This window comes from Opisthorchis viverrini (assembly GCF_000715545.1).
Source record: "Opisthorchis viverrini unplaced genomic scaffold opera_v5_27, whole genome shotgun sequence".
Taxonomy (NCBI): domain Eukaryota; kingdom Metazoa; phylum Platyhelminthes; class Trematoda; order Opisthorchiida; family Opisthorchiidae; genus Opisthorchis; species Opisthorchis viverrini.
The window spans coordinates 304,839-328,611 of record NW_008751682.1 but is presented as its reverse complement, the minus strand read 5'-3'; the positions used below and the strand labels follow the sequence as shown (position 1 = coordinate 328,611).

Sequence of the window (23,773 nt, the reverse complement as noted above, 5' to 3'; positions counted from 1 at the left end):
GTGCTGTTTTCTGCGCTCAATTCATACTGATGCAAGCAGAGTGTCCGCCTTCAACCACGCAGATTGGTGTAGACACGGTAGCGGAAGGTTTGAGTACTGTTAACGTGACCCAACCTAAAGGATGGGATCCGCTTGATTATGCCTCTGCTTAGCAGGAGGTTGCAAGGTGTGATTATGAACCGATGTTATTGGCGTTCTTGTTGTAAGTTTCTACTCAGGTGCATGAATGAGTACCTGGAGCATGTATTCCGGTACAATTACAGTGAGCTATCACTAGGATCCTTTCTCATCTTTCACAACTTTTTTCACAAAAATGCTTTCGGACAATAACTGTGTGGTAACGATGTGTGTGGTAAACGATGCTGAACACTGATGACATACCGTCAATGACTATGAGCGTTTGTTATAAAGATCTGGAAACTCACATCGATGAATCACCCAGAACAACATTCGCAGCCAATCCCATTGTCTACACCATACGAAAATGAAGACCTCCCTTTCAATTATGCATGTATGGATGATTGGATGAGTGGGTACCAAAGTTAGGGCAGAAAAATTTATCGCAGTCTTAAGTGGGCAGTAATAAGCAAAAAGGATAAAACGCGTACACAATGAGACAGCACTGGCTCTGGAGAGCAATAGAGAGAAAAATAAACGAAAATAAACACAAATTACTTATGTAACAACTATGTGGTGTGGCCTCTTAAAATACAGAGTAGAAGAAATGCAAATGCGAAGGAGCAAAAGGGTCTCTCAAACTATAGCCAAACAACCCGATTGGTTCAAATGAATCGTCTCATCCGAATATAGTAGAGTGTAGCGTACTACTTAGAGTCAACAAACTGACAACATGAAAGCGAAGTTATGTATGCGCTTAACAGACGATGTAGAGTGGAGGTTGGAAGAGAAAGCAATGGAAACTGTCCGATTTCCAGAACAGGGCAAAAATAAGTAAAAATTCAACACAACCCATCATGACAGACAGTATCTCTCACATTTTTTGTTCAACCACAGTAATAGGCCCGAAATAATAGCGTACTATGGGACGAACTTTTCTGCGGGGGGTAAAGAGATTTTAATCACTCTGTTCGACGATGGCATAACAGATATGTCTTCATATCACCCTTACCCTTTACAAACACTTCGCCACGATATTCGAACACATATCGAGATTCTAAGCGTTTCGCAACAGCCTCGGTAACCTGAATCCGACCCTTCTGACCTGTGGAATACATCCTACTCGCGACGTTGACAGTGTCACCCCATATATCATAGAGAAGCTTTGTTGTACCAATCACCCCAGCAGTGACTTCACCAACGTTGTAACCCACTTTCATTTCAAATTGGAAATTGAACATTTGACGGTTGAATTCATCCAGCGTGTGGATCACATCTATAGCAAAATCCATCAACGCATACAAATGAGCATCAGGCTTCTTATTCCGACCACGCTCGATCATATTCAGACCGGAAGCAGCCATGAAACATGCGCCGATTGTCTTGATTTTCTCTACATCTTTATACTTCGCTGAGGTGAGCTGATGTTCGAAATCCGCGAATATCTCGTTCAAAACACGAAGCATCTCTTGCCCACCCTGATACTGTTCATCGTAAAACTCCGCGAAGTTCGATATGGTGGCAAAAACTACACCTGCATCCACAATGTGCTTAGAATACTTGTTATTTCTCCGCAAATCATCCATTATGTAGTACGGAATAATATTTTCCAACAACCAGTCGGCTTGGACCTTTTGCTGAGCAATGGCCTGCTTGGCCTCAAGTGCCTGGAAGTCACGATGAAAACTTAGGCGGAAGCTAATGTCAAACTCACGATTCAGCGCGGCTACCAAAGCAAATGTCACTAAAAGCACAACACTAATCTCCCACACGTAGTCAGCATGAAGGGCTGGTTGTGTCCAAGGCCGATACAATCCGTTGTCCCAGGTCGTTTCATTTGAATTCCATACGGTATGGAACGCAGCCACTGGAGAAGGAATAAAGAGTTTCTTGGGTAGAGCAATCAGAATGATCGCCACGGTGCACGCGATACAAGCGGCCAATGATTTTGTCCAAGAGGAAAACGAACTAAACAAAGTGAAGTGAAATAGCATGAATGCAAAGAATATGCCAAACAAGATGCGGTAGTGAGCGACGAAGAGAAGAGGAAGGTTTCCCAAATCATTGAAAAATGACCCATTGAAATTAGAAAGTATGACCAAGGCAGGAAGAACGAGGAACAGAGCACCAATAAAGTTACGTAAGCGCCATCGGAAGCAGATGAAATAGGTATGGAGTACACACCGACGCCAGTCACATACAGGTCCAGAAACTGCTGATTTTCGTGGTGGGCGACCACCAATCCAAGCGGCCAAGTCCGCAAACAGCAGTGCAACAAATATTCCCTGTAGAACCAGCGCAATGGTCGCTGTGATGTAGAAAGCTGGAGATGGTGTTGCCATCCGTGAGTCAGGAAAAACAACAAAACAACTTATCAGAATGGTGATGAATAGAACAAACGCGACTGACGCGTTGATCAAAGGTGCGATACGAGGTGTGGACCATGAGAGCTTTTTGATAGCCATGCCTTTGGGTCGCATGAGTCCTAAGCGCCGGTAGCATGCTTCAACCTGACTGGAATAAAAGTACAGCAAGATCGGTGAAATTGGTGGAAAAATAAACACATCCTCCACGTCAGCGAGACTCTTCAAAGCCTCCAACATCTGAACGTCCGAACGACGATCCACTGGTTCGACAGGAGCTGGTTTCTGATCAGTGGATGCATGACGCTCATTTAGTGCAGCAGACACGACAGTTGACAGTTTTCGGTCACTTTCAGAACCCACTTTTTCCTCTGCATTGTCTATCAGTGACTGCGAGGGTGCAGTAGTGCCACCAGTGGATGCGGGAACAGCTTGGGACAAATCGATCTAGTTCAAAAAAGGAGAATATTGTAACCAAATCGATGGTATGGTGAAGAGCCTACGCGTCAAAATGTCAAATAAAACAGTGTGCCTTGGATTCGCTTTAAAAAGCAACTTACTGGAGGCAGCGAATAGACAGGTTTTCCATCGAAGCGTTTCTCGATAAAGAAAGTCTTGATCACTGTGGTACGAAACGGACGGAGACAAATTATTAAAGAGTTGGTTATACTAGTCGACGGTGAATCCGTACAGGCAGATAACTACAGCAGAAAAACTCACTGGCTTCGTCCTGAGTATGTTTGATGGCGAAACATTGCTCCTCTTTATTAAAAAACTCGACCAACACTTTGAATTTTCGAATATCTGGATAGAAGAGGACAATTCAGGTTAAAGTGACGGTGGAGAGCTGAAAATGAATGATCTCAAGGATATAACTGCACGTTAAAGTTTTCCTTCACCCCAAAGGCGAGTGACTTCTTACTTCTTTTCCCCAATTTTTTCCTTCCGAGATATTATAGCGATTTCCCCATAATGCACTTCATCCAACGACGGACTTCGGTACAGTGCCTGGCGTTGTCGTAGGAGACAGGTAACACCTTCAACGCCAATGAAAGACAACTACCGCTTTAAGTAGTAAACATCACCTAGGTCTGACTGTTTGCAGCGTGCCGGAAACAAGTCGGGACGTAAATGTAATAGCTGAATTGTGTCGCATCACTAAACCTCGTTCCCAATCACACACTGTTGGTAACCTACAGGCCCAGAAAAGCCATGCAGTGCTGTTCCGCTTCACCGGTTATGGCAACGTGTGTAAAGAAGTCACGCAAACCAGATGTTAACTGCTGCTTCCTCATCGTGTCTGCTTACGTCCCAACAAATTGCATCTCCTACACCATCAAAAACCGCTTTGTATGACGCACTCAATGACACGTGGTGGTGAGCTAGAAGATGGTTTCCGCAAAAATGAATTTGTAGAGCGCTCTAAGGCGGACATGGAGTGACTGAGGTTCAATCAGACAGTCCAATTAGATTGGGGTCAGTACGTAGGTAGAATCGTGGATGAATTCAGCTGCCCTGATCGTAGACTTTTAAGACTAATTATTTTCCTGAATAACCGAAATCGTTTGCCTACATAGTCTTCCCCAAAAGTAGGCCACAATGACCACTTGGTCAGGGTTACCGACGGCACAAACTTAATGTCGCTCTTTTTGGAAAAACTGTGTGGACTTAGATCGTGAGCTCGTCTAGAGTCGCTCTTGTCTCTGCTTTTCGAGACCGTGCAAGCGAAAGTTAAACGGATTTACAGAACAATCTTCTGGAATCTCCTGCAACTACTCCACTGTTGAACGTCAGCGCGCACCAGAAAAAGATCACCACATCCTCGCATAATGCCTGGAGTTTCGCCTGCGGTATGGTACTGTCAGCTTCACTTAGCCCTGAATATCAGACTACAGTGGCGCTGCTTCGATCTCGGTGAAATGCTTGCGCCAGTCTCGAACGCAATTCAGCAAGGTAGTCCTGGATTTCCAAAGTTCATTGGATTCTGTTAACCGGACTGTTATTCATAACACGTTTGCCGAGCAGGAGATGCAGTAGGTTCTTCATATTCTCAGACTTGCGGACGTAATAAATTAGAGCTCCCCAAAAGCTGTCCGATAGAAAGCGATGTCTAACAACGATGTCTGCTCTCCAATTCTATTCACTCTAGTGATCGATGAAACAAGGAAATGAATAGTTCAAATAGTTGCTGACAAAAGCAGTGTCGAGTTGGAATGTGTAGACAACACTGTTCCCGTCTTTCAAGAAAAAAAAGAAAAAGGGAGTTTTGGATGAGCCGACGAAAACCATCCCATTACTTGGAATGCGCTTTGCACCCATAAGGTGTAAGATTATGCTCCTGAACACGAAGGCACTTACAATTCAAGGACAGGCGTATGCGGGTGTGGAGTATGTTAGCTCTGACTGTAGTATGACAGATGAGACCAGCTCGCGAATCTTTAATTCGGTTCATATTTCTTAATTTGATACACCTAAGGCGACAAAGCTACATAATCCCTGTATCGCAGAGGACTACAGTACGAGTTGTTTTGTTGCATGGTTGTGACACATGGCCTCTTCCAGAAATTGAACAGAGACGTAATCAAGTTCTATAACCCTCTCATCTGAATCAAAGTTCGTGTAGTCTGGTGCTATGAGGCAGTTAGAAAACGAGTCTTCGGTTGTGCAGCAGGGAACTACACGGAAGCGATCCAGCACCAGTAGTTGAGACAACTTGCCTTCACATGTCGGGGAGTCTTCTGTCGAAGAGAAAAATGTTTTGGCCCGCCTGGTTCAGCGTGGCACAATTAAACGTGGTCAACCTAGCGGGAGAGTATGAAATTGATTACGAAAAATCTGGATGCAGTCGGTGAGGCCTGACTTACGGTAGGGGTCCGTGGGATTCTCCCTTACACTGGCTAACGACAGTGCAAGATATGACTACCAAGCAGACGGTATTCTTGTTGCAGTTCCATAATGAGCAGTCGACAGTGTAGGCTTCTTAGAATGCGCGCATTAGGTTAGCACCAGGTTCATTACCTCCAGCCCCTTATTATCATTTTTTCCAAAATGACTTCCTGGAATAATCATGGCTCTTCGGTAATGAAGCACCAGCGCTTCAGTAATTTTGTACTGTCAAAAAATGTGGTGATAAGATGATTTGTGCCGAACTGAAAAGATCTGTGAGACCACTGTTAAATGTTAAATGTTAAACGAAATGATCCTGCGGGGTAGAGTGCGACCTTGCGCAAAGTAGGGAAACATCCACGTGGGTCAGACCAAATATTAATCGAATGCGCTACAAGTAGTGATGCGAAGGTTTCCCTCAGTACAGTGTGAACCCTAGCCAGAAGTGTACTAATCGATCCACTGGTATTTTTTGGCGGATCATTCCACAGGCCAATCCTCAGCTGTAATAAGAATATGCATAGTGCGCAACTGTTTGATGAGACTACGCAAGGTCTTTTGTGAATAAGCTTATCGATGTTTGCTTGAGTTTTTAGGCAATGCGTTCTTAACCAAGCACTATCATCATTCGGAGCACTTAAAAATAAGTTGTGGTAGGCGCTAGCCACAGACGCCAGCACATGTTCGCTGTTTCCCTCAGGTGTGTCGGCAACGCACATGTATTTCCACTGCCTGCCACAGAACACTTTCCAACAGGTGGGACGTTAAAACTGATTAATGTAAACTGTCAACTGTATGGTTTTCACGGAACATCAAAAAAGTTACGAAATCGGGTAAAATAAGCAGCATACTTTTCATTTTCTGTGACAATAGCAAAACAGCTGTGTTGCACTGAAAACTCGTACGCTTCAGTCGCCTGAAATTACTACGGCTTTCCAGCTGAAAGTCTCTCGGATATACCACGGCCGAAAAGTTATCAGCTTGTTGAAATTTGCAATGCACATATATGCTTTTGCAAGCACGAATGTTCTTGCTAGTCATTTCGCTGTGACTTGGCATGCTAATGGATAAGTGGTTCCCGATAGATTTGGTCAGTTTCGCTGAATCGTCCTTACTTCTATCCATGATCAGGATTAGGAACAGCGACACCTATAATGTCAACGAAGAATAGAAGTCAATCTAAACTGAAAGGCTATCTTCGTTGGAAATCATCGGAAATGCGCATCTCACACGCGTCCAGGGAAATTCAAACCCGCAAATCGCTGAATAGTAGTTCATGATAGGCCGCTCCGCGACGGGTTGCTGATAAGCAGTGTGATCAACTCGCACTTAGAATATGGCCACATTCCATCATCAATCACGGGATTCGTGTTGACTGGGGGACGACACATAGGATAATTTAGCCTTCCCGACCAACCGGGATATCGCAGGTTCGTTCTCTCCGGAGATTCACGAGAAGCCCACTACTGATGAGTCCCAATAAGGATGAAACAGTAGTACGGTGCTTCTCGGCCTTTCGGCATAGATTCGCTTTACGTACAGGAGGAAATCTCAATTAAGTGGACAAATCCGAAATCCTATCACACTACCAAACACAAAATCCTGTTAGTTGCATTTCCGAAAGCAAGTTACATAGAGTCCAGTCATTACGAAGAACGTTGTCCCGTGCGCAACGGAGCAAATATGGAAATAATCTAGTAATAAATAATAGAAATTAGTAAGTAAAGTTGGTCCAACTGAGTACTACAGCTTCACATCAAGTAGATGCTCAGGATGTAGACCCTGAAGATCCCACAGCCAGGCTCCAGAATTGTGAGTCGCCATAATGTTTAACAAATGAAAAAGAAGCAGTATCAAGCAGTGTATTCGAGAATAGTCGAAAACAGTGACTCTAACTCTGGACTACAGCCTGATTGACATTGATCTGAAAACTAGGCTACCTGTTCACCTTTCACGCCTCGATATTCAGCAGTCATCGGTGATCAGTTGGATTCCTATGTTTTGTCGGTTATCCGATGTGGATGATCTCGTTGCCATTATTGTTGTCGTTGTCAGTATTAGGGTTTACGCAGAGAAACAACACAGAAAAAAGTTGCGATCGTGGAGCATGCATATTGGATTAGGCTTATGAGAATGCACGTTGGTCAACTGACCGACTTGTGATTTCCACTCTGATGGTTTCTGGCTTCAACACAAGAAAGTTACCCGGCACTAAATCAGGTAGCTTGCGGCCAGCACACAGCGGAATAATAGGCATTATGCCGATATGGGATAAGTTCACACACGCAGTGGCAGAATGCAGACAGACCACGACACCAGCGACCAATTACTCACCCGGCACGGCTTCACCATCCGAAACTTCGTATATGTCCTTCACAAACCCATAGGTGGCTTCAGAAATGTGAACTTTCCCTGGATGTCCCGTTGATTCCATTTCGTTAGCGAGCGTGACGTCATTGGACCATACATCAAACTTGAACCGACGTGTTCCGACCAAGCCACAAATTACTTTCCCGGTATGCACACCAACACGCATATTCACCTAGGTGTGGGTGGATGGGTTTGTAGACAAATGGAATGTACATGAAACAGACAAGATCGGGGCTGAAAACCTGCGAAGAGGGGTTATTGACGGTCAAAAATGCATGCAAAGGGTATGTCACACGTAGACATACGGACAGCGACGGATAGGAATGGCCGGCATTGGGTGACACGTTCCATGCTGTCGCCAGCATACGGTATCCAGAACGTTCAGTGTTCAGATATGTTCACACAGGGAGAACGACTTTTATGGCCTAAATAAAGACGAGGAACACATTCGGATTTCCGGTTCAAGCTCCGAAGCAACAGAGTGACAACTGCCCTACGATTAGTCAACTGACTACTCACCAACTGTTGACTCAGAATGGCAGGTGGCTACCACGGCCGATACAACATCCAGGGTTCCCAAGGGATCCGGTCGCTTATCTACCGTTGACTAAATGCATAGCAGCAACTGGTGAAGCAGGGCACAGTTGCAAAGCAGCTGCCAAGCTCGGCGAACAGATCAACTGCCACACACGAGAAGCAGTAAAGAATTCCTCGGGTGCGGTCTAGACATCAACCTAGTGAAGCTGAAGTTTATGAAAATGATGCATAAAAACTGCATAGAAACCTAGCACGAGCACTTGAATTGACACAGTGCACACACTTGCTTTGATTTGCACTCAATTGGTATAAAGGTGGCTTGGATGTTTCCCTTATTAGAATCATAATGGGCATTCGAAGCAAGTCATTGAAACCCAAAGGAATCTGATTAACACTGTATATGTGTAATACAAACACCGCCTAGGATGTTTAATTCCTTTTGCTTTTGTTGTTCTTAAGTAAACGAAAAACGGACGAAGACACAAAGAGAATCCTCAATACGAGGGGTGATCCCGACCCATGTTCATCGTAGAAAAAACCATAAGCAATAACCGAGATTTTCCTTCAGAATAAACCATCGCTGCAGTCACTCCTCTGCGTAGACGATGATTATTGCCCCCTCCCCACTGAACGAGTGAACATTCCTCCGATCCACATCATCATTATCGTTATCAACAGCAGAATCAGTGTAGACAGTAACACCAGAAGAGAAAATTTACGCTTTACTGTCGTACAGCCATGTTAATTTATTTGAATAAAGTTTTATAATGGGATGAAAAAATGGGGAAGGTAGACCTATGGCTAACCTACCACAAACATCCGAGGAGCTTGCACAGCCAGCCAAACAATCTGAATAAAAACTAACAGCATGGACACCACTGACAAAAAATGTGCGATATGGCTCAGTGGTTAGAGCGCAAATTCACCTTGTCAATGCAGAAGGTGCTTATCCTTGTCCTAGAGAAACACATATAGAAAGGCTTTTAGAGAAGTTCTAATACACTCTCGTTCCCAAAAAGGATGCGAATCGAAAGAGCACATGATACTCACGAAATTGTGGCGTAAGCGTTCTGAACAAAACAAATCAGTTGATGTAATCGAAGGCATCCTAGAATTCAAGAAACACTTATAAGCCAGTACGCATACCGTTGTGATAGAAATTAATGTAATGTGAAGGTGTAGTACATACAGACTCCCTGGCTGGAATTTCGTTTGTCGTTCTGCGGCCCAGTCTTCACGCGCCTTCTTCGGACAACGCAAAATGGGCAACGCAGAGAATCTAGTTACAACACGGGCAAACCTAATTCCCCAGTGCAGGCACCATTTTAAAAATATCTACCGTCGACTCACCCCAGTTGGCTGGGACAATCTCATTCACCCAGATAGTCAAATAAGTTAAACAAACACCAACTGAGAAATTCAACTTTATCCCTAAACACAGCAGGTGGGAGTTCGTCAGGCAAATGAGAAAGAAACGGCATTAGCGTATTTCTGAAGTCGTCGAAGGTTGAAGTTGACCTTCCAGGGCTTCGTCGCGGGTTGGGCATAGGATTAATCGGTTGCGGTTGCTAGTTAAATTGTTTTTGTAGGCATTTAAACCAACGGTCCAGGTGTTTTTCTTTTTAGAGAGTAGCAGGTTGTTTTATCATTGTTTTGCTCACTGAGTGCTTTTTCGGCTTCTTGAGCGTATCAGCTATCAGCTTTTGTGGCTTCTTAAGCGTATCAGTGTATCGATTTCTCCACTCCTCGAAATTCCTGGAAGCGCTGAGCTTTCCGTGCAGATGCTCCTTGTCATCTGACATCCAAAAGTTGTTTGAGCTGAATCGTACTCTTTAACATGTGTCCGAGCTTTGACCGATGTTCGAGATTCAGAGCTCAGATGTAGTTTGCGGCTCTGACATCTTGCGGGGTTGCGGACAGTAACCTCCAGTAAGAGTCAACATCAGAAAATGCGTTGTCCGAGAGGGACTCTATTAGTTGGTTAGGTAGGCTTACTTCACAGGTTCTGAGAGCTTCACAATGTCCAGAATAGGTATGCGCATCTTGTGTGCTCCTGAAAAGCACAACGAAAAACAGCAGTGAACAATCGAATGATCCGAATCCACATAGGTGTCCCAGAACGAGCGACAGCCAGTAGTTGATCCACACCACTTATTGCTAATGGCTAGGCGTTGTGTGTTGGAGGCTTGATCCACACCACTTATTGCTAATGGCTACGCGTTATGTGTTGGAGGCGGAGGACGCCATGTGATGATGTAGTTTCGGTTGTTCCAATAGATGCTAATGCACAGAAACAGTTGTGGTTAGCACATAACTGCAGCATATGTTCGCCGTTGCCCGTGCATCTTGATCCACACCAGGACGACCACCCGACTGAGCGCTCAATGGCGCTCGGTCAACCTGCTTGCACATTCACATCCCCGGCAACCACGACAATATCTGAGTTCTTAGCTCGTCAAAATAAGATGTCCAAGGCGTTGTCAGCAACCGCACTTGAACTTGAATCCTCGTTTCAGAAAGAAAACACATCGACAGAAAGCTAATCCAGCGTACATAAAACAGTTTCCTGTTGCCCAGCTTGTTTCGGAGTTCGAAAGTTGAAAGCTGTCATAAAAAAATTAGCATTCGAATAATGATTCTGGATTGTTTACAGTCGTGGTGAACGAGTTCAGAGTAGACATTGAAGCCAAATGCAGTGGGCGGCGGAGTGATCTGTCGGTCCTTACGAAGATGTGGATAGAAGGAAGGCGTGTAGAAGGGAAGTGTCAGCAATAATCTGTTTTCGTCTACTCACCCGGCTGTATACGGCAAGTAGGGTGACCCGGTTGACAAAATAATGCGCCAGCCGATGTGGCGTGTGGGACATATAGCTGTACGTGGGTTGGGATATTACCAGGGTGATTAACGTTCTCAAGAAGACCTCTGCTTCAAGGCAGCGGGGGTTGGTGTAGGACTGCCACAGGAGCCCACATTTTTGAAACTAAGTCACCACACACGTCCCAATCGCGAACCGGGAAGGCCAAAAGAACGACTAGAAGGGAAAACCTCTAACAAATAGCCAAAATAATATGGGAGACTGCGATTTTCACACAAAGACTCTTCAGTAAACCTTAGTGGGTCACTAAAGCACAAAAGCCGTCACACCAGGGCAACATCTAGCATCTGTGTGACGGCGTCTCATTCACTATCGAAATTATTGAATTCATGAACAGGATTTCCAACCGGAGGGCATCTGGTTCTAAGGAGCACCCTGAATCAGAATCAACAGTGGATCACACTTACAAAGGCGCCCACGGCTCGAATCTATGGCTTCGGACGAGAAGAACAAAAATCCGGCCTTTAAGAGACCTTTTTCTGCGCAGAAAAGTGGAAATGTCTGTCTGTATGTGGTGTATTACGGTACTCATTCTTACGCAAAGGGACACCCGCTGGTTCCCAATCAGAGCAAGATGACTGGATGACTAAGATCAGATCACTAAACCGTAGCTTCCCCTTGACGCGACCAGTGAACAACAGGAACAACGATTGAGATGAGGTCAGGTTGCCAAAGCAAAAAAGCAAGTCGGAAACAGAAGGATTTTAATCGGATATTCGATTCCTGATCTGTTACATATGGCTTCGACGAGAACTGTCAGAACCAGGTGTATCGTGAAGCCAAATATTTTTTTACTCTCCATCCATCAAGTTCCACATTTGATAATAACGACAGTCCCGAACACTCCAGTCATAGATGACGCGAACCACATCGTTGAGTATGTTTTAACTGTGGTCCTAAGAATAATGACTTTTGAAACACTCGCTTACATGCATGGCACAAATATACTAGCTAAACCTACCGATTCTTTGTGGTCCTCGTCAAACTGTTGGATGGCTAAACACATAGCACGTCCCATCTCAACCGCTCGCTCAGCGTGGTCGTCTACAGGGTTGGGACATCCGGCCACACAGTAGTAGCAGTCGCCAAGGGTGGCGATTTTTTCACATCCTGTAACTTCACACAGACGATCGAACCTGAAACAATAAAGAGTTCGGACTTTTCTCAGGGAAACACGAGCACGTTGCATCTATCGCGTGCAAAAAAATCGACACAGTGTTGGCAAAAATCATAGCTGCTTGGAGAAAATGATCGTGTTCCCACATAAAGGCGTGATCAGTCACATAGAAAGCAGGCGAATAGCAGCCGGCGAGTGACGGAACATGTATAAAGTGAAACCTGAAAACGAAAAAACACATTCAAATCAAAAACTGTGGTGGTTAGCAATTCAGGCAATGGAATGAGCACCAGGCACCTGCGAGTAAAACTTATGAGAGATAGAGGCGGGAGAAAAAGTGACATGATAGTCTTAAATCGAGTCACTGATTCTTCTCAACGGTACGGTCAGCCAGCAGAAGTTAGCACGAGGTTTTCAGAATATGGTCACCCGAATCCGTCAAACCATTAACATGAGATGTTGAGATTTCACTTGCTCTTCGCAGCTGTCAAAGTAACACTTACGGATTTATGGGCAGACGGCGTATTAAGAACACTGAAGAGAAAGCATGTGGCAGCTGGAGTGTCGCCAGTGCTATCATAATTGTGTCATTGGTTTCTATGCGCGTACAACTATCTTACTGATTTGGAATGCCCCCTTCCTTGTTGTGGTCTTCTTTGTGGCCATGTAACAACGTAGTCACTGAGCTGAACTCAAGGCCGCGTTAGTGGAAAACTTGGTTCACAATGATGACTGCAAAAGCCAACTTTGTATGACTTACAATCACAGTAATCTTGCTGGAACAGTCCACTTCCCGCTCTGGCACTGAACTTCGGCCACTCTTATTACAGCTCATCAGCAGTGAACATCTTTGATCTAGCTAGGACTTGAATCCCGGACATCTGACGTGTCAGGCAAACGTGTTATCATTACTCCAGCAACGAACACTGCACGCAACTTAATGAACAGAAGATGTTCCCGATTGAGTGATGTGATTTGTTCGCCCAATCCGTTGAACGAGGAACAAGCGTGCAGTGATGGAATAATGGTAACAGGCTCATGTTGTAGGTCATAAGCCGGGAGTCGAAATCTCGGCACGAACAAGGCATTGAACTGCTGATGAGCTGTAATGGGAGTGAAACTCGGATCCGGTGCATTCCCTCTTTATGTAGACTAATCAGAATAACTGATAAACAGACGATCGTTCAGCTGTAACACCCTTTCAGTGCCCAGCTGTCACGCAACCCAAAGAAAGAACGAGGGTTGGGATATTGCCAGGTTGTGCATGCCTAGACAGGGGAAGTCAAGAGGCAGAATAGTTGGGTCAGGATATAATGACTGCTCAAATAGCAGTAAGGTGAATACAAGCATTGAGATAATCGCGAGTTTCATATTTGTGGTCATGTAATGCAATCAGTCTACTGACACCGATGACAGGTTAACTGCTCCCACAAACCACTGTGTGCACAGATCACGATTACGGATCCTAATCCAGATCGCCTCGGGCTCCGAGCAATATTAACCGTTGGACAACTCGAAATGCACGTTGTGGTTGAAGTGAACGGAGTAGTGATCACAGTAGAAGTAGGTCTATTGTGTCACAATGTACTCCATCCGATCAGATACCTCCGACAGATACCTCATAGTTCGACCGGTTTGTAGTGCCCAAGGGTTTCATTTCTCTTTCCTTTGCACCACCGCCAGCTAGAAGCGTGATCTGTTTCTCCATCTCCATGATGCCGACGAGTCTGCTCCACTGTGACTCGTGACTGGAAGAAATGCGTGTCTGAAGTATTGAAAAATATACTGTTGGGACGTAGCTGATATAGGTAACAGCATGCATAACACATAAGATGTCATACATGCAAGCAGCCAGGGAGTGTGAAGTTCATAACTCGCTCGATAACAAGTCAGCTAAGAGTGAGTCGTGCGAGGAGTTCGTTGCGGCATCATCCTTCTGTCAGTATACTTGAATATTGAACCGAAATTGGACGTATGCAGTGAGAAGTTCCTACGAGACATTTCATCTGGCATGCCAACATCTTTTTCGCCGCCGGTGAGGATCATCGAGGCAACATGAAGAAAAAAGAGTTTATGGTTCCTTATGTCTATATGACTGAGGATAATAGGAAAATGAAATGTCGTGAAGACTTCCCCGTGAGTTCTCACCAGTTTCGTTCAAATCTGGCAGCTCATAACTTCACTAGGAGTGGAATGGATTGCAGTGGAAAAAATCCTTGTTCGCTTTAGGTTGGCTGTAAAATCTTAGAGTCACTGTCCCCGTGGGATGAATTCGTTCAAACTCGGTTTACGGAATAACCAGTTTTCAATGAAGATTTAATCCTGTAAGTGAAGTCAATCTATATCAAAAAACCGAGAAGACTCCATAGCGATTTCATCCTCGTTGGAAATCATCAGCAGTTCGAATGTCTGGTAAAATTCCAACTTTGACCTCCAGGCCAGTTGTTCAAGACCAAACCGTCCAAGCAAAACCAGGTGATCAGCAATGAGACTCACTGGCACTCAGAAAGGATACAGCACCGCTCACCATCTTTCCGGGAGGAAACCTGAGGATCTATTTTAGGAAAATTTGGCTTCATGTCCCATTTAAATCAACCGCCAACACCTTTGTCTTCAGGAGTTTGAAGAATGAACGTATTTATTTTCCCCATCACGAACAAGTATCGAGAAACGTGCGTAGAAACAACGTTGCTGGAATGAACTGACTGGTCACGTGAACGTGCGCATCAGCTGATTGGTAGGCTCCACCTTAAGTATCAACCCAATCATTGGACTTCACGTAAAAGGAGTACTATTTTAACTCCTTATCACTGCCCTCAACAGCCTTCTAAATTGTCAAAATCTACCATTACTGAACGTAAGTTCGTTTTCGTGCTTCATCTGAACTGACGTTTTCAGAGCCAATCCAAACAAACCGCGTATCCGCTGTTTGTCACTGCCCTGTTATCTACAAAGAATCCAATTATCTACAACACACACTATGCTGGGTGTCACGGTTGCCTTCCCACAGCAGCCTTCCCTTTAAACTTATGACCTGCGTAAGCTTAAGCGACCACCTCTGTGTAATCCATCTAGCGTCTTGGATTCTGCTTGACAGTGCAGAATGTCGAGACGATTCACCTAATAAGTAGGAGTAAACAGATTTTGAATCGGGTCGACCTATTTCCGCAATCCGACTAGTCTAGGTTTATAGCCAGTTCATCCCTTATATAGAATGAATAGCTGAACACATTTTGCTCAGATAGATCATATAGTGTTTTTTTCGGTGCGTAGATCTGACAGAGATGGATGAATTTGCTGGAGTAATGGGAGAACAACAACGAAATAATTGCTATTCTAATGTTTGAACTTGAGAGGAAAACTATACATCAATTTCACAAAGTTCGCGGCGAATTTGTCAAGCCCAACAAACTACTGGACGAATAGCGATGACTGTACTCAGTCCAGTCGATAAGTAGGACTGCAAACAGTTTAATCATTTGAGTTATTGATACAAAAAACTGGTGGGCAAGTGTTGCCCCGAGGACCATATTACACCCAAAGCATCCGCTCCTACGACATCGCTCTTCTTCGACCACTCACTTTTTCGGAACTACCAACCATTTCAAGTAACCTAGACAATCCGGCAACAGAAGCGTCAGACTTTCAAAATGGAGAGTGCTACTTCAAACTGCAAAAAGTCAAACCAGTAGATCAAAGCCGAAATGTATTCACTTGGCTAATGAAAACATTCCTCGTATTCACCAGAACAGAACTTGTGGCGCCGAAATGTTTTCACCACCGCTTTATAGATCATAAATTTAGTCTCCGTGTACAGACGTTTGACCCCGGTGTCCCGGAAAAGTTGCCCGAGGCTAAAGGGAACGTCGAAGCTGGAATATGTCACAAAGTTCCTCGATATATGCTAATCACATGCCGACTACGTTGAGTACTCTCTTGGTGAATGTCGAAGACTGCTCGGCCATGTTTGAGTGACAGGCAACCTCTGATCTAGCAGCGAAATACGAAATCCATGGCCAGAAAACTTAGCCAACTTTAGAACATCCGCCTCTGCTGGTGAGAATCCTGTAACAATGAGAAACACGGCTCTGCTTTGCAGGCGGCAGTACTCCCGCAAAGAAACTATCGCATTAGATGCGCACCTGCCCAGTACACTAGAAATCAATGAACCGAATAAAATGTCGTCTTTAGTAGGTAGCTAACGTTTCCGCGTTCTCTTACTCCTCCACGAATAAAACTATCGCACCTGGAACCGATATATCCCTGGTACACGGTTTACAGCCGAACAAATGAAATTTAACTGCCAAAGCAAAAAGAACGTATAGCAATAAAGGCAGCAAACGACTGCAAACTGTCGCACCCAAAAACGTCCGACGTGAATTGTATGCAAAGGACTTATAAACCAATCAGATGGAGCTAAGAACAAGAGGTAAGGAATTCCCATCGAAACTCAGAGGACGACTGTGGTATGACAGTTGTGTGAAAAAATTGCACTACCAACAGACCAAAATATTCAAGTCCCTCGGGGACAATTCCCTTACACGTTTTCGAAAAAAACCCACTGGTTCAAAGTGGTTCTCAGTGAATATATTTTGACACTTTCGCACATCCATCCATTGCTCACACTAGCTTTGAGTCCAAAGTGGTAGTAGACGACTGAGAAGCAAATTAGTGAGCAATAGAATTTTGTTGTCTATGACTGAGAACAAACTCTGAAACCATGACTGCTCAATCGATGCCACAATACTGCACGGCTCCGTTTCCCCGCCGCAGCCGTGAAAGATGGTAGCCAGTCAAGAGGATCGTTTAGCTCTCTGTGAAACCACGCCGAATGAATTAGAAGTTGATTTGTACTCAAAACAATAAGAAATCGCACAAGGATTGGTCGAACAATACACAACTGATATGTTGGCGTGATTTTACTATGCATGGATAAATGCATGCAAAAATGCAATTAATCCAGTCCGTGCAGTATATTTCAGTCAAAAAATATTTATGTGATGATTGTTCTGCAGGAGAAATGCATGGAACTTTGCTGTAACTGAGGGAAATCTGTGCCTCTCTAAGTTCAGATAATTCATTTCAAAAAGATACAGCGAGTCCCAGTTAAATGCAACTGGCCAACTCGATTAACTCTGCATTCAGTCCAAAACGGACAATCATAATGAACGGAGCACTGGTGGCGAGCAACAGTACGTACCCCGGATCGGCCCACAGTCTGAGTGGTCGGGTCTTTCACGTAGATAGTAGTTGTTCAGTGGTCCAGAATGAGTATGTTGCGAAAAAGACGTCCGTTTGAAGATCTAATGACGAATGTCCCAATTCCCAAACTAACCAATCTCGTTCTGTACGTGAACAATACAATTGACGCGTGGTCCCGTTCATTCGCAAGATAACGAATTTCGATCACCGACGCGAAAATATTCGTTCCACAACTAAAGAACAACCCACGAACTGGGACACTTCAAAATTGTATGCAACACGTCTGTTCAATCGACTCCATGTTCCGCCAATTGTGCAGAGTACGTAGTAAAGAAACGAACTAGACAGTTCACAGATTATGCGCATACATCAGTCCGCTAGCCTATCTTATCTAACAATACGGATCCTGATGGTATTAAAATTTTCTTTGTGGTCCACATACCAATACCACTGGCAAGATTCTCAACCCAAAGCCGGTTTAGCATCCTTATTTTGATTGAGACAGTAAACCAATCAGCTGAATCAGCACTGATGCATTCGACAGTGGTTTTCCGAACACAGCCTGTCTACGACCTGCGTCACTGAAAGCAAAACGGGTTGGCAATATTCGAAATATTACTCTTCGTCAGCGTGCGCAAGCAGAACAAGTAAGAGGTATCGATGGGGCCAGTTTAACGCCACATAATAATAAGCATAATAACTGTTCAGCAGTAACACCCTTTCGGCGCCTTGCTGCCATGCCACCCGAAGGAAGTACATAGTTAACACCACATAGTAAACAGTCAACGTAAAGTAAGTTGAATGTGTATCTCAACCAAATGAAATCCTCCGCGCGGAATTATGAGACTTCAGTGACGAACGAGAATAATAATCCTTATTTCTGAAGGAATTTGTTACCTAGTGACCAGTATCAACCAACGAAATCAGAATATTGTTTCAAAACATAGGTAGTCGTACAATTTCGTCCCAAGGAGTGTAACCTCCTGTTGCTCTGCTAGACGACGAGTCCGCGCATCGACATAGTTAGAGATGCAAAAAATAACTCTTACATCTCTATCCATTCAACAACAGGGTCAGAAATCAATTTAAAGGCATCTATCTGGAAATTTCAGCATAATCCGTTGAAAAGGCGGTTCCCGATGTTATCCGTTGTGGTAATTGGGTGCAAGAAATGAATCACACTGGATTGCAGTGCGTCTGTAGAGCTACGAGTTTCTTCTTATCAACGACTCATCGATGCGTGCTGTCTTGCATCGAATTCAACCACTGTGTGAGGTGAACCCGTGCCTGATGGATTTGCGCATTGCCAGAGCAGACAGATAAAAGATGACCACTCTCTTTGCCGAGTGAACGTTCAACATTTCGCCAAAAAAGGGCGCAATTGGTCATTGGTTTACGTATAGTGATATTCTGAATTGTAACACGGTCATGCAATCTGCTAATCTTCAAGTTGAAAACGTTCACCCGGACAAATTCATTGCACGCCAATCTGTTTGTAGTTAGTTACTACACTTCCAAATACTCTGCTAAAGGAACCATATGTAAGAAAAATGTTTATTGACGTAGACGCAAGGGTGCATAAAATACATAGAAAAAACGCGTGATTACGTTCAACAAAGTAAGAGAAACAATCGATGGATCTATCCGCATTTCGCACACTGTAACAAGGTATAGATATCACTAACGCGCATGCAACGATCTGCCCGACGAAAAATCCTCATGCCAGTTAAAAATCTTGATTAAAAGTAGCTGCTAAAACGGTTTACACAAACTTGCTAATAACCCGAATACTGTGCGCAATCGGAGTTGAACGATTTAACTGTCAATTAAAGGTTCATAGAGTGCACTTGCCTACGAATCTATTACCACCACCACAGAACACAATGCAAACAAGCTGTCCTGGTAAGCTTGCGAACGATTTGTGTAAGGTCACGGTGAAACCAGACGGAATTTACGTCAAACGGACTGCAGGGCTAAGATAAATCAAAATGCAGTGCAAACGAGTTAAAGGAACTGTGACTGAGTTTTCTGTTTGCGGCCAACACAGTGATAAATAGTCATATTGTCCAGCTAAACAGTCAGGATGGACTCACCTGCCAAATAAATCGTTTAACAAATAGACTAAGTGTGAAGCTGATTTATTTGAGCTCATTTTTGTGAACCCCACAATGTCCGCGAACAAAACACTGACGTTCTCCAGCTGGCTAACGTGGAACTTGCGGAATGTGACGGCACGTGGAGGAGCCGTCGATTTTGGTACGAGACTGGCCTGCGGAGATCCTGATGGCGCATCTTCCACATCACCAGCAACTGATATAAGAGCACGTAGGAACGAAAATGATCAATAACTATTCGGTTGATACACATTAGAAAAGTGTAAAACAGTGTAAAATGAAATTACCAGAGGGCTGGGACGAACGAGGCCGTATTTATGCGATGTTGCTACAATATCTTTCCGCCGTTCGCTAGATAATCTTCACCAATATCATCATCGACAGTACAACACTGGTGCTTCGCCGCTTGCAATCACAATTTATTTGAAAGCCTTATACTGAAAGAACAAGCGTGGATAGGAAAACGACTCAGTGCTATCTCATAACAATCATTCCGAGGCGCCTAAACTCCAGACACTCGATCAGACAATCTGGATGGAAACGGAAAACAACAACGCCATTCACACTGATTAGAAGCTATATCTTGTAGCATCTCCAAAAATGCACGCCGGGATCAGGCGAATCACATCCTAGAAGGAAGGTAGTACCGACATTACTGTGGAATTTTCTTAATCGCTTGCATGCCCAAATGACAGGTCAAAGGTTGACCACTTCTTTGCTTGCGCCAATCTAATTTTGTCACTGAAAGCAGCACCATTTTCGGCAAATGATGTTTCGGTAAGCGCAGTTCATGATCAGACTACCCCAGCTTTTTGTGCGCGACATATTCTTCGATAGTTAGTTATAAATCCTAAGGTGTAAGGTTGCTCGAATAAATCCGTTACAGTCATCTGAGTGGTTGGTTTAGCACAGGCTAAAAGATGGATGTTTACCTAGATGTGGCCCTTGTGATACAAGTTTGGGTTAGTGCCACGTGGATAGCAGGTGAAAGAAACCTTTCCACGAGTGTAATGATCGTGACAAACCATCATGGGGCGAGATGGCTAGAGCTAGATGGTTAGATCACGAATTTACTGACCGGAAGGTCTGTGGTTCGAACCCGACCTCTGCATCTCGACTTCTCCTGTCTAGGCTTGGGCAACCTGGCAGTATCACAGCCCTCGTGCTTCCTTCGGGCGGTATGGCAGCTAGGCACCCGAAAGGTGTTACGGTTGAACGATTTTTTTCGAATAAACGATCATTTTTAGCTTTGTGAGACAGACTGCTTCCTGTTTTGGTGCTTTGAATTAAACAATAGAATGGGAGAGCAAAACTGGGGGAGTAGGATGATAAGCATAACATAGCCTTTTCCATCGCGACTTAATCAAACAAACAGACTAAATCGCATTGGGGATGGGGAAGATATTGTAGTCGGTTACAGTGTTATAGAAGTCTTAAGATATAACCTACTACTGATTAATAGTCAATTCTCAATGCACCACATGATATTTGAGTAGAGTATCAGGGAGATGACTATCCAGTTTGGGGTACATGGTAAGACATCGAGTTTCAATTTTCGGTTGTCATCGAACCGTTCGGTTTAGGGTGTGGAAGGAGTAGCCTAATCTTGAGGTATAAAAGGTATGTATGGTCTTCGCTATTCATGTCTCATAGGTTAGGAACTGAGAGGTTTTGGTGTGAATCGTAACGTGACTACATGACAATGCAAAATACACAGGGGGTGAGGTACCAACCTTGTCCATCATAGTCTGTAGCACTAACGGTGCTGGCCTTCTTTGTGTTCAGCCCATCCTCATCATCTTCGAACTCGTCAGAAAAGCCCATAGCTCCCATGACCATGTCATCTTCAGATTCTTCGGCCGTCTGTGTTTTCCTTTTCGGGTTCCTCCTGGATCGACTCTTCTTCCGCGATCCCCTGTTCTCGCCGTCCATGTCTTCGTCGCCTTCATCTGCATCATCGTCTTTGCCGACGTCTCTCATGACCTCTTGTGCAACTTCACTCGGCATTAGTGACCTGATCATATCATCCCTCAATTCTTGCTCTTTTTTAAGCTCTTTCCTCATCAAAGCGTTGTATCCCAGATGAAGAAAGGTTGAACGACGCCAAACCTAATAAAACAGATTTAGAGGAGCGAGGAATTTAGGTGTATAGAATGCATGCTAGCTAACATGGAGCTTGTCAAAATAGAGATCAGACACCTAAATGTACCGAAACTTGGCTCGAAAATTGCTACCAAAACGTCAAGAAGGCTGTAAAAGGAGAAGGTTGCCCACAGTGAATCATAATTTGGAATTTTTGATATTATGGCTGTAAAAGGAGAATCATAATTTGGAATTTTTGATATTATGTTTCAAGTTGTAGGTTCGAGGATCGTATTGCCATGGCGAGCACATTAAGAACATTCACTGATAAATATACCTCTGGTGACCAAAGACCAAAAGTCACTAAACTAGTGGTATATTGAAAGTATGTCTTCTGAGTAAATCTATGGGTCGTCTTAATATTACTGCTGAGAAATAGTGCACCGATCCAAATGGGCATACCGAGTCATTATAGAGCACCGTCCTCAACCTCCTGAAGAAAACAGTGGTCAACAAGACACGGCTAAATAGAAAACTACTGGAAGTACCGGCTAAATAGTTGGCTTAAATGTTAGAAGGGAATAGCAAAGTTTCTGTGAGCCTATTTTTGCTGGATATTATCTTGCAGATGAAACCAGCTTATCAGTTTAGGTCACTCCAGGCGCATCTTTCTGTCCCTGGGCATACCACCTGAACCATAAGCTTTATATGTTAGACAACCCAAACCAAAAGCGTGATTTTAGGAAGGACCTTCCGCTACATTGACTTGACTTCAGTTTAGAAATTGTATTCCTTAGTCAAGCGCTAAAACTGCTTGACACATATTTGAGCTGGTTGTAGAAACCATCACAACTGAGGTGGGAAACGTACCTGGGACATCAGGTGGAGGATCAGTCCGATTGTGTGTACATAAACATGAGCCACGATGTGAAGAAAAATCACCGACGCACCGATACTTCCGTAGCGTGCGCTGGCCAGTATGATTTGAATCAGGCTGAGAGGACCACAGACCAGAAGTAGTTGCCACAGACGCAGAGGTATCATGGTGTAAAGAAGGACAATCAACTGAGTTGCAATACTCAGATTGAACGCCAGCGATAGCGGAGGCGAACGCAGCGTAAATGGTAACAGCGCCAGCAAGCTACACAGGCATGAGTAGATGGCGCTTATCCACAAAAAGTGCCTTTTGAAGAAAGCCTTAACAAAGCTGATTCCAAAGCAGGAAGCGGAGAGCAGAATGCCACACAGCAGCCCTCCGATATAGCACTCCCATCGAGGGAACCTCATCACTGCCGAATAGAGCAGCCACACAAGACATCCAAGAGTCATAAACGCAGTTCCAAACCGAAAACGACCAACAGCTCGTGGTAAAGAACATTCTGAGTAAAAAGATTCTAGTATCTCCGAATCAAATCGCAGGTTGAAAATACCACCTGAACAGCGGTCAAAGAGCTGTAGACGAATGACTTTTTTAGCGTTCTTCGCCCTCCCCATCGCACAAGGTAAGTCAGTAGAGTGCACTTAGATAGGAATGAAGGTTTCTGGTTGTGAACAGACAATCTGAAACGAGATACAGCAGTCCGAAAATCAACCTGAACTAGTTCGGGAATACGACCAACGTCTGAATTGACTTGTGCGAACTGCATAAGAAACTGCTGTAACTGATGTTCAAAGGTCCTACTCGTTTGCCTAGTCAATGTCAAAGAAGAGACTCTTCCGCTGTGTTTCTAGACTAACAACCTAGAAAATAGATCCTGCAGGATATGACGTGTTATACTACCATAATCGCGGATCTACTTCTGTTCCTTCAACCTCTGGCCATGTTCAAGGGGAAATAATGAAATGAGGTATGTAGGCTGTGAAGGATAATCCAAGGTACAAAATGAAATCCATAGCATCGTACAAAAGTAACCTTGAATAAGTATCTGCGATTGTGCGATTGGTTGCGCAAACGCAGCATATCAGCGAGATTCTCGAGCCGTTAGTAGGGTGTCGCCACTCCTGCGACACTTATCCCTTCCAAATCCGTTTAGGTTCCCCTCTCGTTTCGCCACACTTCCTCGGACGTCTAAGTCTTCTTCAGACGGTATTCCTGGGTTTACAAGTTTCT

The 23,773-nt window shown here is 44.2% G+C and overlaps 1 protein-coding gene across 1 annotated transcript; it reads right to left on the bottom strand.

Annotated features, from left to right (window-relative positions):
• Nucleotides 1-492: 492 nt before the first annotated feature.
• Nucleotides 493-23,207, bottom strand: T265_02194 (hypothetical protein; the record flags this gene model as incomplete). The annotated part of the gene is made up of 8 exons (XM_009166382.1): nt 493-2,927; nt 3,041-3,102; nt 3,201-3,284; nt 7,701-7,908; nt 12,110-12,284; nt 19,561-19,777; nt 21,315-21,690; nt 22,534-23,207. 8 exons carry the CDS (start codon nt 23,155-23,157, stop codon nt 1,080-1,082), a joined length of 3,594 nt encoding a protein of 1,197 aa, XP_009164646.1.
• Nucleotides 23,208-23,773: the final 566 nt, after the last annotated feature.